This window comes from Tenrec ecaudatus, chromosome 8 (genome assembly GCF_050624435.1).
Source record: "Tenrec ecaudatus isolate mTenEca1 chromosome 8, mTenEca1.hap1, whole genome shotgun sequence".
NCBI classification, from domain to species: Eukaryota; Metazoa; Chordata; class Mammalia; order Afrosoricida; family Tenrecidae; genus Tenrec; species Tenrec ecaudatus.
The window spans coordinates 45,826,359-45,843,793 of record NC_134537.1 but is presented as its reverse complement, the minus strand read 5'-3'; the positions used below and the strand labels follow the sequence as shown (position 1 = coordinate 45,843,793).

At 40.3% G+C, this 17,435-nt stretch overlaps 2 protein-coding genes across 4 annotated transcripts in view; one reads left to right on the top strand and one right to left on the bottom strand.

The window, feature by feature from the left end:
- Positions 1 to 11,887, bottom strand: part of IQCB1 (IQ motif containing B1) — a 94,585-nt gene extending 82,698 nt beyond the window's left edge. Inside the window, exons 1-4 of one of the 2 annotated variants that reach the window (XM_075556339.1) lie at positions 11,790 to 11,887; positions 7,593 to 7,704; positions 7,227 to 7,389; positions 6,309 to 6,438 (exon numbers count right to left, since the gene is read on the bottom strand). In XM_075556339.1, the coding sequence (XP_075412454.1) occupies positions 6,309 to 6,438; positions 7,227 to 7,389; positions 7,593 to 7,692 (393 nt within the window). In that variant the 5' untranslated portion in view covers positions 7,693 to 7,704; positions 11,790 to 11,887. Of the gene's footprint in view, positions 1 to 6,308; positions 6,439 to 7,226; positions 7,390 to 7,592; positions 7,705 to 9,851; positions 10,560 to 11,789 lie in introns of those variants that run through there. The other variant, XM_075556340.1, reaches the window with a different exon arrangement.
- Positions 11,888 to 12,020: 133 nt separating this feature from the next.
- EAF2 (ELL associated factor 2) overlaps positions 12,021 to 17,435 on the top strand; it is a 44,257-nt gene continuing 38,842 nt past the window's right edge. The window contains exon 1 of one of the 2 annotated variants that reach the window (XM_075556337.1): positions 12,021 to 12,199. In XM_075556337.1, coding sequence (XP_075412452.1) covers positions 12,094 to 12,199 — 106 coding nt within the window. In that variant the 5' untranslated portion in view covers positions 12,021 to 12,093. The remainder of the gene's footprint in view (positions 12,200 to 17,435) is intronic. The other variant, XM_075556338.1, reaches the window with a different exon arrangement.

Genomic DNA, 17,435 nt, shown 5'->3' with positions numbered 1-17,435 from the left:
GGTTAATATATCCTGCTCTTACCATTTTTACAGAGGAAGGGAAGGAAATGTTGAAATCACATTATTTGTAATGTGAAGATAAAAATAAAAGCTAACTCACTGGTTTGTCAAAAAATAAACAGTAGAAAATACCACATTTTGAGAGGATGGAGGGGAACTGCAACTCCTGTCTACTGCTGGTGGGAATGCAAAATGGCATCGCAGCCATGGAAAAGTGTGGCCATTTCTAAAGTAAACAAAATTATTAATTGAGGTGGTTGTTATTATGTACCAATGAGTCAGTTCTAACTTGATCTTTATCAGCAAGGGAATCAAGTCACCTCAATTTCAGCAAGCAGTGTTGTGTCATCTGCATAATAAGCCTTCCTCCCATCTTGATGCCACATTCATCTGCAGATAATCCAACTTCGCTGATTATTTCTCAGCATTTAGGTTGAGCAAGAATACTGGGAGGCTACCTTTATTTTAAACCATGCAGTATGTCCTAAATGCAACAGAAAAAAAACACGAGCTGGCCCTGCATCATCCTCACAACTGTTATGCTAGATTCCATTCTGGAAGCCACTATGTTGATCCATGTTGTGGGTCTGTTTTGTTTGTTTCTGGCCATCTACTTTAACACATGAACTATTTCAACAACCTGCTAACGCACTGGACGTACTCACTTGTCTATTCCAAGAAATTTGGAAGACAGCTACCAGGCCAACTGACTGGAAGAGATCCATATTTGTAGGAATTCTAAAGAATGGTGACCAAATAGAATGCTCAATTATAGAATAACATCATTACTATCACATGCAAGTAAATTTTTGCCTAAGATCATCCAACAACAGTTGCAGTGGTACACTGACAGAGAGTTGATGTCAGATAGATCCTGGCTCAAATCAGAGAATTCAAGATGTTTACTTGTGTTTTAATGACTACGTGAATCATAAAAAATTATGGCTAGCCTTGAGAAGAATGCGCATTCCTTAACACTTCATTGTGCTCATGCAGAACCTGTACATAGCTCAAGAGGCGCCGGTGCGAACAGAACAAGGGCTTACTGCATGGTTTAAAATAAAGGGTGCATCAGGGTTGTAGCATCCCAATACACTTGTTTAATTTGTATGCTGAGCAAATAATCAGAGAAGTTGGATATGAAGATGAAATGTGGCATCAGGATTGGAGGAAGGCTTATTAACAACCTGTCATATGCAGATGACACATTCTGGCTTGCTGAAAGTAAGGCGACTTGATGCACTTGCTGATGAAGATCAGGATGGAAACTTTCAGTATGGACTACAACTGAATGTAAAGAAAACAAAAATCCTCACAACTGGAGAAAAGTTGAAGTTGTCAAGGATTTCATCTTGCTCTGATCCCAATCAATGGTCATAGAAGCAGCATCAAGAGACCGAACATCATACAGTATTGAGTAAATAGGCTACAAAAACCTCTTAAAGTAGTGAAGAGAAAGGATGTTACTTTGAGGACTAATGTGCACCTGACTCAAGCCATGCAATCTTCAAACACCTCCTACATGTGTGAAAGTTGGATTCTGAATAAGAAAGACCAAAAACCCATTTCTGAATTATGGTGCTGGTGAGAAATACTGAAAGAACCATGGATTGCCAAAAGAATACACAAATCTACCCTGGAAGACTTACAACTAGAGGCATGGAAGGTGAGACTTTGTCTCACATATTTTAGACATGTTATTAGGACAGACCAGTCTCTAGAAAAGGACATCATGCTTGGTAGAACACTCTCATTGCCACCGAGTCAATGTTGACTCACAGCAACCCCGTCAGTTTCCAAGACTGGAACTGTTTATGGGCGTAGAAAGCCGTCTTTCTCCTGCAGAGCTGCTGGTGGTTTCGAATTGCTGAACATGCAGACCACAGCACCACCTGTAACCACTATACCAGAGGTGTCAAACTGGTGGCCTGTGGGCTGCCGCATGCAGCCCCTGAGGTAATTTTTTGTGATCCATGATGCTCTGAAATAAAATGCAATAAGGGGAATTGTGTGTACAACATTGCCTTGATTTCCCCTAAGCACTATTTTCTTCATAACAATTTTTTTCTATTTTCATTTCATTTCAGAGCATCATGGGCCACAAAAAATTACCTCAATGGCTACACCCTGCACCACACCACCAGGGGTCACTATGCTTGGTGGGGAGGCACTAAAAAGGAAGAAGACTCTCGACAAGATGGCTTGACACCGGAGCTGCAACACTGGGGTGAACCAGAGGAACCATTGTGAGGATGGCACAGGACCAGGTGCTGTTGTGTTCAGCTGTGCAAAGTATCTCTGAGTCAGAACTTTCTTGAGAGCACCTGACATAAACAATCACAGCTACTTCATCAAGCTGGTGCCCTTTCACAGGGAATCGTTTCTGGATAACATGCCCAAAGTACCTGAGATGAAATCTCACCATCCTTATTTCTAAGGGACATTTTAGATGTACTCCTTCTGAGGCAGATTTGCTCTTGACAGTCCACAGTACTTAGAATATTATTCACCAAGACTATAATTCAAATGCATTAGTTTCTCTGCAGTTTTCCTTATTCACTCTCCAACGTTCACATGCACATGAGGCAATTGAAAACTACCCCATGATCAAACTATTTCAGTTCTAGATATATACTCCAAAGACTTGACTCAAAAGAGATTTATATACCAATGTCACTGCAGCAAAAATGGCCACCATCCTATGAATGGCCAAATAAAATGTAGTACATGTATACAATGGAACACTATTTAACCAGTAGGAGAAATGAAGTCTTGACATATTTAAAGACATTATACCTACAGAAATACCAGCCCCAAACTCACTGCCATCGAGTCAGTTTTGACCCATAGTGACCCTAGAGGACAAAGCAGAACTAGCCCCTGTGAGCTCCCAAGGGTATAAACGTTATAGGAGCAGAAAACCTCATCTTTCTCCCAGAGTGGTGGTAGGTTCAACCTGCTGAGCTAGCCATTAGCAGCTCAACTCAAACCCCACTATGCCACCACCATACCTGAGAGAAATAAGCCAAACACAAAAGGACAAAGATTGTAAGACCTCACTTATATAAAAGGACTAAAAAAGCGAATGTTTACAGACAAAGTTTATTCATGGTTACAGGAGGTCAAAGAAAGAGGACAAGTCGGGTAAATAGTGAAGGGAAAACCACACTGATTATGGGCAGGGTTTCATAGCTGATTATTATAATTGCTGTCAACAAGTTACACACCTGTAAAAAGTTATATTGACAAAAGTTGTGTGATGAATACATTTACAATGACGGGGCAGGAGGAGGGAGTGTGTCTGTTGAGACTGCTTATGTACAATGAAACACCTATGGAATTTGGTTTCTTGGTTTAAAGGTTTAAGCTCATGGTTTCATAGAACATCCATCCTAGTTAATTGGCCTAATACTGTGCTTAGTGGTTCTGTTCTATCTCCTAAGTCATTGTGTAGTGCTTGGAGTCTTAAACGTTTGTAAGAAGTCATCTAAAGCACAACCATTGGTGTCAACTGACCTAAAAGAGAGGAAGGAGGGGGTGAGGAACAGAAGCAAACACAGAAGGGTGTGTGGCTAACTGCCCTCATGAACAGCTGCCTCCTCTGTCAAGAAAACAAAGAACTGGATGGTGCCTGGCTACCATTACTAAACAGTTTGATCAAAGATTCCAAAAAGAATTTTTATCAAAACGGTGAAAACACAAACAGAATTTCAAATTTCTACGAACTGTAGACTTTCTGGAACCCTGGAAGGTAGATGAACCCTGGTAATGATCATCCTGAGATAATTTTGAAAACTTTAACCAAAAATATGCCCGTAAGCTATCTTAGAATAGTGTAACTTAAAATGTACAAACCTCAGCCTTAAGCATTATGCTCTTTTAATAACTGTATATGTGGGGTTAAGAGGACCACTGATGATGTGTGGGTTAAGTGTAGGGTTATTGACCTCACAGTTAGCAGTTCAAACCAATCAGCTGCTCCAAGAGAGAAAGATGAGGCTGGCTGCTCTCATAAAGATTTACAGTCTTAGGAACTCTATCGAGCAGTTCTATTCTGTCTTCTACGGTTCACTATGAGTTGAATCAACTCAAGGGCAGTGAAACTTTTTTTTAAATTAAACTGATGACAGGAACTCAAAAGAATAGGAACCTTAGCGGGCAGTAAGTTAACTTTAATTAAGGAGGGTGAGAAAGGCTGTACAACTTGAATCAATGTCATTACATTGTACTTTTACAACCTACAGAATAGGTACAGGTTTTGCTAGTCTATTTGTAACCACAGGGGGGAAAAGAATGAGAAAGTACTATGACAAGTATTGTAGACTGTTTGTAGGGAGCTCAAATTGTGTCACGTGTGCTTGTTTCTCACACTAGCCTATGTGGAATGTTAGAACATGCTACCGTTCTCTGAGGCAAACAGGTGAGATGAGGATGTCACTTGGTGGGGCCACATAACTCTGGGAATCTTCTCTTATTTTCCTATTAATAGTGACCGAAAGGCTAATTCTGACTATCCACTCAGTCAACCGAGACAGCCTGAGATAAAACTTAAAAGAACCTTATTGTTCTGGCTGCTTGCTCACGGTCATAAATTGTTGCTTGCAATTATCCTAAAGCCTGAGTTAATGTAAAACAGTTGTGACTCCCAAAAGTTTGAATTCCAAAGTCAAAACCTCTATGTAGTCTGATTTTTTAAAATGGGATTCCCTTAGGAGAGCCTATGTTGCTGTTGGGATCTTTGCTGGTGTTACCTTCTAATAAACTCCCTCCCAGCCCCCTCTAACTTGGAGTTAGTGAATTGGCTCTGCTGCTCCCAGGCATAAACCTTATTAGTGGTAACAGTTTTAAAGGACTATATAAAGAAACAGAATACAATGAATTATCAATACCTTTGAGAGCATTACTAAACCTCCTTTAAAGGAGTACATTAAATAAAAGTGCTTTGACTGAAAAGGAGCCCTGGTAGCTCCAAATATATCACAAAAGCATTCTGTTTCTGAAAGGTGGTTCAAATTCACCAGCTGCTCTGTAAGAGAAAGATGTGCCGGTCCAGTTTCTGTAAAAATGTACAGCCTTGGAAACCTTATGAGACAGTTGTACTATGTCCTAGAGTCGCTATGATTTGCAATTCACTGTGGATTTGGCTTTTTTTTTTTTTAAGATAAAGACTACATGTGAGTTCGAGCTGTTTGTGAAATAACCAACTTTACAACCAAGGACACTGAGGTATGATGCATGTTTAAGTGATTCACCTAAAGTTAGGGTGTGACACAGGCAAAAAAGACAACAAACAAGTCCAACCAAATTTCACATAGTGCATGCAGCTTCACTTTGCCAGAATTAAAATCTTCCAAAAGCCACTGACAATAAGCCTAAGTCTAGGGGCTCTCAACTGTACCGCCAGGAGTAGCAAACTGCAAATGTTTGGGAGGCACCCCACTAAGTGAGTAAGTCTCATGCCAAAAGGCACTCAACTTTCTTGCTCTGTAGGCTGGGAAGTCCACTCCTCTCTCTATCTTATGTTCTTGGTTCTGCTGAGTCTGCTGCCAGCCTTTCTCTACAGTATCTCTGTCACAGCTGTCTGTCCTATGGATCGAGAAGTTTCAGTGTTAAGGGGATCTGGAGTTCAAAGGATCTTCCCTACTCTTAGCACTTCTTCTTTTAATGGAAATGAGATTCCCCCACTTTCCACTTCTGATATGGCTTATTTAAAACCTAATAGGTTTGCGAGACTGACAAATCCTCACACTAGAGTTCCATATACCCTATTTTCATGGTATCTACCACTGCACAAGGGTGTCAGGTACCACTGTGTATTATGAGCAAGCTATCTAATGTGGTGAGTCATTGGCACTTCACATTTGCATAGTCCTACCCAGTCACTAGGAACCCTGGTGGTATAGTACATTACATTGAGCTGCTAACTAAAAGGTCGGTGGTTCAAATTTACCAGCTGCTCTATGGAAGAAAAATGAGGCTGTCTGCTCTCCTCTTTTTGAGTCTTGGAAACCCAGAGGTTTTCTCTGTGAATTTAAATAGAATGATCATATTAAAGATGCAATGAAAATAAGAGTTTCTGGGTGCTTCCTGAAGTTGAGCAGTAAGGCATAACCTTCAGACTGTCGGTTTCAGCTAACACTTAAAAATTTTAAATATAGAGATAATCATTTTGGGGGTCATAACTTAAACCATGTAAAGCCCCTACTCTTCTAATTCTTCCTTCAGGCAAATATTGCACAGAACACCATTTAAAGAATTAACCTGTATTGTTTACAAAACAAACACTACATAAACACACATACACATACCTTAGCAGCATTGATGAAACATGTTTGTAATCGTCTTCCCAATACCAGAAAGTTTTCTGCAGCTGATGGAAGTAACTCACTGTAAAATTCCTCTGCATCTTCTCCTGGCTCCAAGCCTACACAACACTGGCTAAGAGAAGAGCACAGGATTGTAACTTTGTGCTGATTATAAATTTCAGGAGTGTTAAGTTTCAATGACACTATGAATGAAATTTTTTATTTAGCATACTTCTTCTGTTGCCAGGCCAACAAAGACCTCTTTTTGGAAAACAAAGAACTCTTCTTGGGTAACAAAGAAACATACAACTGAATCTATCAATTCAAAGTGCAATTAATAGTTTTAATATTTGTTCTAATAGCATTTACAGTCTCAGAAACTATGGAAGTCTACTGTTTTATAGGGTCACTATAAGTAAGAATCAACTCAACATTAGGTAGAGTAAGGGACTTCAAAAGGTTCATGGAAAATTTTCATTATCAGTCAATTCCATTTTTCTATGAATTTTTGAAACCCTCTTGTCCTTTGCTTATGCCTTTTATTTTAGCACCTATTTCATTCTGCTTGTATCACATTTACATATCTGTTCGGCCTTCTCTATCATAAACTTAAATATAGGGCCAGGGCCTTAATTTTATTATTCATTTGAATATTCATTATGTAGTATATTCGGCATTAGATTCAGTGGTGTGCAAAAGACACGCTCACCAGCTCCAAGGAATTACGGAGGGATATTTAGGTATTAGTGAAAGAATCACACTAATAAACAGAAATAATAATTACTGTGAAGCAAAAGCATAAACAAAAATTACCACAGCAGGTTGTTTCTTTAGATGAAAAAAATTAAAAATAAAGCAAATGTACAAAATCAGTCTACTACTATGCCTCTTAAGAATAGGCTGACTTACTACTTCATTTACCTTAATATCTGTGTAAGTTGAGAAATTGTAGACCAACCACCCTGGATTCGAGAACAATCTTGACTGAGGACCAAGAGGCCATACTGAATGAGGTCATAACAATATATATCTTGTTTGATTTTCTTCAACTCTGAACTTCCTAAAGGTGTGCTGTTTATTATTTCTAAGGCAGAAGGAAAAAGATATACTTATTTTGCTCGATAATACAAGAACTATTTGTAGTTTTGTATGTTGAATAACAAAATCTTTAAAAGGAAAAATGCTTAAAACATCATAGTACTAAGATTTCTCTAAACAAGTAGATACTAAAATTGCACACGATATAATTTAGTTTCTTAAACATTAATTATAAAAAAATTTTTTAACCTTTTAATTTTAGCAATATAACAGGGACATTCTGCTCAGGACTTTTTGCGACTTCAGCAGCTAGAGATAATATTCTTGGGTCAGTACCAAATGGCTTCATTTCTCATATCACCTGTATATAACAAAATCAAAGAATAAATATCAGATAGCTCATTTATTCCCTAAATGTTGTTTAAAATATCATTTCAATATAAATGAAAACGTAACTTTGCTTGTCTTGTTTGATGAGTTTTTCTTTATAATTAGAAACTGAATTTTCAAACAATATACCTCTATTTCCCATATGAATAATTTCTTAACTGCCTATACCAAGAGTTTGGAACTACACTAGGTATTTCACATACACTCTCAAAAGTGAATTTCAACAATCCTTTTAATAACGTAAGAAAAACTAATGGTACCAAAGAGTATACACAGCAGGCCTGTGGCCACTACTCTTTGTTTCTGGTTGGCCTCAGGGAACTTGTTTTGGCAGGGTTCTCACCATTCCTCAGTAGGAGTGGCTCTCTGTACCTATACTGTTTGTACAGTGTAGTTCGTACTGCACACCAGCTTTCCTTCTTGGAGACTGGACTTCTGGGGCAGGCTAAGCACGTGGCACTCTGTGGCCAGTTGCCAGTAAAATCCTTGATTAATGAGTCTCTAGTAAGCTACCCTGGCAGACAGTATTTCATACATGTGTCATCACTCATTGGGGGAGGATCCTGTCCTGTGCGGGGAGGAAGGTATCTTGTGTGGGATCACTGGGAGAGGCTTCTTGGAAGTGGACTTAACTCATGTGGCCTATTCTTTGCAGACTGTGCCTGGTGTCTTTCTGCAGTTCGAAGCCACACTTAGGTTATAATTACATGCTATCTCCCATGGTCTTGGAGACTCCCCCAATACTGAAACTCAGAATGTTAAGTAATAGGAGATAACCAAGTCTGGCTTATAAATGCCATAGTGAATTAAATCAATGACCTAAAAACTCTAAAATCCACATTCAAATGAATTTTTTGCTGCTTTTTATACATACTTAGTTTTTTTGTCCTTTCAATTTCCCTAGCTTTTATTTATTTTTAGAAGTTTTATTGGCATATAATTCACATATCATCAAATTCATTAATTAACTCACATCAAGAAGGGTTATACAATCATCATCACAATCAATTTTGGAACATTTCCTGTTCTGTACATAAAGTTTTAACATAAAGTATATTGGAAGTTCAAAGATATCATTTAATAAAAATATAATCTGTGTTTAATTAGGATTAAGGAAAGCTGGCATAAATAAAATGTTTACTATGAGCTAAGCACTATGCTAAATGCTTTTCTGTGCATAATCTTATTTAATCATCACAACAGGGCTATAAGATGAAATCTGTTATATCTATGCTCAATTTAAAAAATGAAATTTAAGGAAGTTAAGACCCTTGTCATGGCTCCATCAGCATTTAAAAGAGTATTACTTGCAGATTATTATAACAATGCCTGAGATTTAAATTACAATGTTAATTTGTTTCTTCTCATGTAAAACTAAAAAATGCAGACTGTATCTCTAAATGATCTACTTCCAAAGAAAATGTTTTGAAAATGATGATGGCAACATATGTACAAATATACATGGCACAATCGATGTCTATATGGACTATAGTAAGAGCTGTAAGAGCCCCCAATAAAACGATTTTAAAAAGTAAATTTAAAAAATTATCTACTTCCAACTCCTATTCTTGATAAATGGAATCAGAGGCCATCTTTCTTACTCAAGAGTTGGCTTTAGCCGGCATCTAGAACTAATCTCTTATTAGATAAATTAAAAATCATTAAATGCCTAACATAAATTCCTCACACATAATAGGCACACAACCTTCCAATGGAGTGTACATAGGTATTTCATTTTTTCCTATAGCTACATTGTTAGGCTTCGTTTGCAAGATTTATCAAAATAACCCTATGGCAGAATCCTGACCAAAGGGGGAAACAGAGAACAAAATTTCTCATTCTCATAAGTACAGATTTTCTGGAGCTATGGGGGTTGGACGAATCCCTGAAACTACTACATTAGACCAAATATATCCATGCAGTGTTCTTTTTAATCATTTTATTGGAGGCCCATACAACTCCCATCACAATCCATACATACAACTGGGTTAAAGCACATTAGTACATTCGTTGCCCTCATCAAAACATTTGCTCTCCACTAATATTCTCTGAACAAGTTTTGTCTTCAAATGTTCTATGACAGTAGAGCTTAAAGATAGTAATCATTTGGTTACTAACCTTAATAATAACCACTTGGAAAGCTCTTGCTGTTTGCTAAGGAGCATAAGAGATGCTGTTAAGTGTTGGGTTGCTAGTTGCAAAGTCAACAGTTCAAAACCTGCTCCACACGTGGAAGAAAATGAGGCTGTTTACTCCTATAAAGATGTAGTCTCAGAAACCCTATACAGTGTGGGTTACTATGAGTTGGAATTACCTCGATGGCAGTAGTTTTTTCGGCCGCTGTTATTTAATTCATGGTGGCATAGTTAGGAATAGGACTGCCAAATAAAAGCAAGGTTGACAGTTTGAAACCTCCAGTCACTCCTCAGAAGGGATGTAAGGCTTTCTACTCCCACAAACAGCTACAATCTTGGAAACCCAGAAGGGCAGTGTGTCCTATAGGGTCTCTGAGTCAGAACTAAGGCGATTGCAGTGAAAGTGTTTTTACTAACAAATTTAATTGCCTCAACAGTCTTCAACTCACAGCAAATCTATAGGACTGAGTAGAACTGCCTCATAGGGTTTCCCAGGCTGTAAATCCCTACAGAAGCAGACTGCTTATCTTTCTCTCATAGAGAAGTTAGCAGGTTTCAGCCACTGACCCGCTTTAACCACTGCTATCAGGACTCCTGTTGTTTTCCTGATTTTGATAATTAGACTTAACTTTAGAATGTTTAGTTTGTACAAAGTCACAGTACTATGAGGCTAGAGTTTAAATCCTGAAATGATGGCTCCTGAACCAGAACACTTCATGACTTCTTGAAATGGTCTAGTCCTAATTGTTAGCAGGTTGGTGCTGATTGATAGCCGCCCTGTGTACAACAGAACAAAATCCTGCCCTGCCCTTCACCATCCTCCCGATTACTGTTACATTTTAGCCCAGTGGAACGGTTGTAGGATGCCTTAACAGAGCAGACTGTAGGCAAGCAGCTAAGACTGAGGGAGGCATTCAATTATTCAAGTGGCCCAATAAATTGACCAAGCTGGCCCGTTTAGAAGGGAGTAGAATCCATTTACATATCTCAATGAAGAACAATACTTGTGAAGGCAACAATTTGCAGTTTGGTGTGTTTCACTTCTATTGTTATTCTCTCCCTCTCCCTCTCCCTCTCTCTCTCTCTCTCTCTCTCACACACACACACACACACACGTTTATCAATTACGTATGCTATTACCTGGTTGCCAGAGCATACTTCTAGGGCTAATCTTTGTCTGTCTGTCCCTCTCTCTCTCACACGTTTATCAATTACATATGCTATTACCTCTATTACCTGGTTGCCAGAGCATACTTCTATTGTTAATCTGTCTCTCTCTCTCACACACACACAACTCACACATACACGTTTCTCAATTACATATACTGTTACCCGGTTGTCAGAGCATACTTCTATTGTTAATCTCTCTCAATCTCTCTCACACACACACACACACACACACACACACACACGTTTATCTGTGCATATCACTGCATCCACATATCACTGTGAAGAAAAAAGGCACAAGGCAACTCGATGTATTCTAATTGCAAGAATCCGAAAAGTCTGCAGCAACCAACTGTGAAGCCTCTTTTCGGCCTTCTTCCTCGTGTCCCCTCCCAGAGCTAATTCCCCAAGGTTCTTCTCAGCCACATCGCCGCGGCAACGGCGTCCTCTCAAGTTTAAGGGCCCAGGTTCTGGGCTCCGCGGGCCCGTTCATCTCGGGTGCTAGTCGGGTTTGGGCGCTATGAGGCCGGGGGCACGGCAGCAGGCCGGCTGTCCGGATGCCGGACTCAGCCCCTTCCCGAACCTGTTTCCACGCAACCACTCGGCCAAGGGCCCCGCCAAGGGCAGGGGCGACCTAAACCTCCCGCTGAGAGCTCCGACCAAGCCGGCGACTTGCCCCAGGAGCCCCCCGGGGCCTGGGGCGCCCGGTACCCCGGGGTCTCCCCTTCCCTGGCCACCACCGTAGGCCCGCTACCTCAGCCTCGCACCGGGGTCCTCCGCGCACAGGCCCAGCGCTCAGCGCGCACTCGGGGGCGGCCTTCTCCCGGCGGCGTGCGTCGCCACGCGGGAAGGCGCTGGAGGCGGGCCCAGGCGCCCGCCAGCCGAGGGGCGGGGCGCTTCGTGTCAGGCGGCCAATCGGCACGCGAGCGCTCCCCCGCCCGCGCGGAGGCGGGGCAGCTTCGCGGGCAGCTGCAGCCGTAGCTGCTTGAGGCGGAGTTGGCGGATGGCAGTGAACGCCGGCGGGCCGGCCGACGCTCAGTCGGACGCAGAGCTCGAGGATGAATGGAGCGGCGGGATCCTCGCACTTCGGCAGTCGGGAGCGGGTTCTCAAGTTGGGCGAGAGTTTCGAGAAGCAGCCGCGCTGCGCCTTCCACACCGTGCGCTGTGAGTGGGAAAGACCCCCCCCCCCCGGGGCTGGGGGTGAAAGTGGGGGAGGAGCCTCCCCGGATTGGGGTGTGCAGGCTCAGCCCCGCCCCTCCAGGTCCTGTTCCCACGGTCCTCCTCATCTTCCGGGGAATGAGGGACGCAGCGGCCCTGCTGGTCCTCGCAGCAGGCCGGGAGAAGGAGCCCGAGCGGGGCAGGGGCAGGTAAACCCACTGAAGAAGCTGAACCCAGCAGGCGGGGAAGTGAAACTGGAGCAAGGCTGCCCAGGTGGCGTGAGACGAGGCGACGGGTGACTGATGCAGAGCTGACAGGAGGGTGCACCGGGCTGGACTATTTTCACCCGAGCCAGGCTTCCTTGAGGCTGGTGGGAAAATACTCTGCTTTCTTTTCCTTGCCACTGGCTTAACACACCAAATTCCATGCTGACTCTAGAGACCCCCTGTGGGTTCCTGAGACTTTACAGGAGTAGAAAACGCAGTCTGTCTTCCGTTGAGCGGGTCGTGGTTGCGAACTGCTCACTATGTGGATCTGAGCCCTACTTGGAACCACTAGGCCGCCAGGTCTCCTTGCCCCTGGCGCATCTGAGGGTCCCTATTTAGTATGTGCCAAGGAAGAGTTGAACCTTCCCCCAATAGTTTCTTTTGGACTTCTGATTACACTCAGGCAGTTACCAAATATTACTGATCAATATATTGGCGAGCGTGTTTTTGGTTAATATTTTTCTGTGGGCGCTAACTCCCTCTGGCTTCTTCTGGTTTTCCCAGGTCCTCTGGAACTGGTTCTTACGTTGTTGAGGTAAAAATGGGAGCTCTTTTGCCGTAGTAGTTGGCTGGTATCACTAACAGGGAGGAAAATTACGCGTGATAATTTTGTATGTAAAAGTTCTTGTTTATTTTTTTTTCTTGTTTTAAGAGCCCTCACAGAATTAATTCTAGAACTCGTAAGGAAACGTTGAGATCAGCGAATCATAACCTCTATTTTTGTGTATGTGTGGCAAGTTGCAAAGTGGGTCGTTTCTTTCACTTCCTTTCTTTGCTTCTGCCCTTCCTCCCAGTCATCTCATGCTTGCCTGCTGTCCTGGGCTTTCTTCTCAAGTGTCATGTATCCCATCTAAACTCACATTCTCTCAAAGTTTACTTAAGTTGTAACTACCCTAACTTATTTTTATTAAAGGTTTTATTAGAAAACTTGGCACAATAAATGAGGGAGACATTTGTGAACAGAAAATCTTCCACAACGACTCCACTTTATTCTTCGTTACCATACTCCCTTGTCCAAGGCTCCCACGATGAAGCATCTAGTGCTGGCTGTGCAGTTTCCCTCTCTAGTCTGAAAGTATGATACATTTGTTTATCTAGTTTCTTCAGGCCTTTCTTGCAAATGGTATCTTCTTTTCCTCTGGTCTTTATACACTACAAATGGCTATCTATTGGATTCATTTTTCAAATGACAAGGTTCAGGATGGCAAATATTTGCTCAAGAAAATACAGTAGGCTCCAGAAGGTTCATGGGAAAATGGAATGAAAAGATAATGGAATTTTCCCACAATATTTTGAAGCTCCCTAGTATATTCATTTGGTTGTATACTCTCTTTTTGCAGAATAGATCCCAAATTAAGTGAATGAAATATACCCTTTGAAATATACCCTTTGTGTGGGAACCGATTACAAGGATCTACATATAACCTCCTCCCTGGGGATCGGACAACAGAAAAGTGGGTGAAGGGAGATGTCGGACAGTGTAAGATATGCCAAAATAATAACATAAATTATCAAGGGTTCATGAGGGAGGGAGGGGGAGCTGGGAGGAAAATGAGGAGCTGATGCCAGGGGGTTAAGTGGAGAGTAAATGTTTTGAGAATGATGAGGGCAGTGAATGTACAAATGTGCTTTACACAATTGATGTATGTATGGATTGTGATAGTTGTATGATCCCCTAATAAAATGATTTTTTAAGAGTTACATTCTCAGAACCCGCCCCCCCCCCCCAAAAAAAAAAAAAGAAAGAAAAAATACCCTTTGTAAAACTTTTCATTTTGAAAGTTTTCAAAAGTGCTAGCTAGAGTACTGCTTTCAAAGTCAGAGAATCTGTAGCATACCTTACGGACCCAGCTGTAGGAAGTGAAAATAAATAAACAACAATAGCACCTACCAAAACACTAACAAAAATACCAAATATTTGACTATAAACTTAGTCCTCTGGAAGGCATTAAAAAGGCTTTAGGCTTTGTTTTTTTCCCCCTTATGGTTGACGTAGGCATAGTAATAGCACATAATCTCTTTAGGTGTATTTAAATAAGATTAGTCATTATCCTGGAGGATAGGTTCATTTCCAATGTGACCCTTGCTCATAAGATCTCAAAGCAAGTGATAGAAACTATAGAGTGTTTGATCTGATTTTAAACAAACACTTAATCCAGTATAATCAGAGATAAAGCAGTTTTCTGCTTCTATACTAAGGGAAGGATATGCCTGTCTGATATACAGGTTCAGACAGACCTGGATATAAATCTGGTCTCCACCACCTATGTCTGTAATACAACTTGCGGAACATTCTCCAACCTCTGAACTTTGGTTTTCTGTGTGTAAAGTTGAAATAATAATGGCTACATGTCAGGGTTTTATGAGGATTAAATAAAATATTATAAATCTAGTATGGTGTTGAGTCTCATGGAATACAATAAATAGTAGCCACCATTCATGAAGGATTATATTCATGTTTATACAAAGAATTCCAATGATTGTAATTCACCTAGAAAGTCTTCAAAAATTATTTAGCAGGGCTTGGCCATAAAACCTATTTTTTGTAGGCTGGCAAGGGATCGATGGTAAGCTAAGTGTTTAGCAACAGATGTTTCACTGTGGAAGAATTTGACTAACAAAACCTACTAAGAATCAATTTTTAATTTGAACTAGTACTCATTTTAAATCAATTTTTAATTTGAACTAGTACTCATTTTAAATCAATTTTTAATTTGAACTAGTACTCATTTTAAATCAATTTTTAATTTGAACTAGTACTCATTTTACAACATATATCCAAGTAAGGAATAAAAATCCCTAATCTTGTTTATAATACCTTTTATTGTCATGAAATGGTAAGTTAATGAGCAGCGTTGACAGGAAAGTTGCCTGAGGTTTTAAGCGGATCATTCCCCCCAAAGTGAAGGATAAGTTCGAATGTGAGGAGGTAGTACAGAGTATATTTATTAAAATAGGATTAAAATGATGTTAAGGGGTTAAAGTTGTCTGAGCAGTGTGCTATATTTTGAAAAAAAAAATAAAGTGACTATCTTAAAATGGATGGAAGCTTTGGAGTTAGTTGGATTAGTCCAAATCCTAGGAATGAACTTGATAATGGTGAATGTGGATTACCATATTTTATGAAGATTTTAACAGGAATGCTACTGCCAAAATAGAAAAGTGATACGCATTGTCAGAAAAAGGACTATACCAAAACCAAGTCCACTCCCATCAAGTTGATTCTGACTCCTAAGAACCCTATAAGACAGAGTGGAACTTGCCCAGTGAGTTTCTGAGGCTGTGGATCTTTGTGAGAATAGAAAGCTTCGTTTTACTCCCACGGAGCAACTGGGGATTTCAAGCAGGTGACACTCCTTGTAACCTAACTTGTTACCCACTGCACCATTAGGGCTCCTTGAAAAGGCGATAGATGTTTTTCATTTCTCATGTAGTCTAAAGCCAGGAACTCTTGGTGGATAGTGATTACGCATGGGGTTGCAAGCTGCAAGGTCAGCAGGTCAAATTCACCAGCTGCTCTGCTGAAGAGAGAACGTTTTTCTCCTGTAAAGAGTAAGAGTCTTGTAAACTCATAGGGGCAGTTCACCCCTATTCTGTAGGATTATTATGATTTGGCATTGACTTCATGGCAGTGTGTATATTCTAAGTAATTATATTGCTAAACTTTAAGAAAATAACAGATTCAGAGAGGATAAACAAATGGTAACATTTGTTGGGGGATTTTCAAACCAAAGAGAACTGAATGAAATAAACTAATGTGGAATCATAGCAACTTAAAATATAATACATTGGACATTGGAAGCATATGGAAAGCAAGAGATTGTTATTCAAATTTTATAAGTCTAGAACTGCCCTTAATTCTTAGAGCTAAAAAGTTTCAACAGTGCTCTCTGTTTATGTTTATTGAGCATTGGAAGATTCTGTTATCACAATATCTATTTATTTTAATGTAAATTCCATTATAAAGATTTGTTACTTTGGATTTAGACAAAAAAGCCCTTGAAGCTTTCATTTTAAGATAAAATAATTCCCTTGGGGTGTAAATAATAATTGGTAGGGGTCCCTAAGGCTAGGGCTGGTAATATTGTATTTCTTGGTCTGGTTGTTATTTATACATGTGTCACTTTGTGAGATTTTTTTATCAAGCAAATTATTTATGTTCCATTTTACATGTATACTATATTTTAATAAAGAGCTGGCTTAGAAAATACGTAAGCCAAGGAAGTCAATTCAAAATTATTTTTAAGGGACTTTCATCTCTTAAAGGTTTTTAAGTTTATTTAGTTTATAAAATACTTCCCCTAAAACACCAGAGCAAACTCACTGCCATCAAGTCAATTCCAACTCATAGCAACCCTATAGGACAAGATAGAACTGCCCCTGTGAGTTTCCTAGATTGTAACTCTGGGAGTGGAAAGCTCTATATTTCTTCTACTGACTGGCTGGTGGATTCAAACACCTGATCTTGTGAGTAGCATCCTAATTTAGTATCTCAAAACATCTGAAATTCCATTTAATAGCTTCATTTTAGCTATTTTGTTAGGTTGCCTTCAAGGTGGTTTTAACTCATAGTGACCCTATCTATGTACAACAGACTGAAAAACTGCCTAGTCCTGCTTCAGCATCCTCACAACTGTTTTTATGCTTGCGCCCATTGTTGGACCCGTTGTGTCAATCCATCTTCTTGAAAGCCTTCCTCTTTTTCTCTGCCTCTCTGCTTTATCAAGCATGATGTCTTTCTTCAGTGATTGACCTCCCCTGACGTGTGTGTGATGTGTTGTCATGTGTGACGAAGTCTCGTCATCCTTGCCTCTAAGCGGTCTGGCTGTACTTTTTCCAAGAGATTTGTTTCTTCTTCCTGCAATACATTTCAATATTCTTTGCAAGTACCATAGTTCAAATGCATTGATTCTTCTTCAGTCTTCCGTATTCCATGTTCAACTTTCACATGCATATGAGGTGACTGAAAATACCAT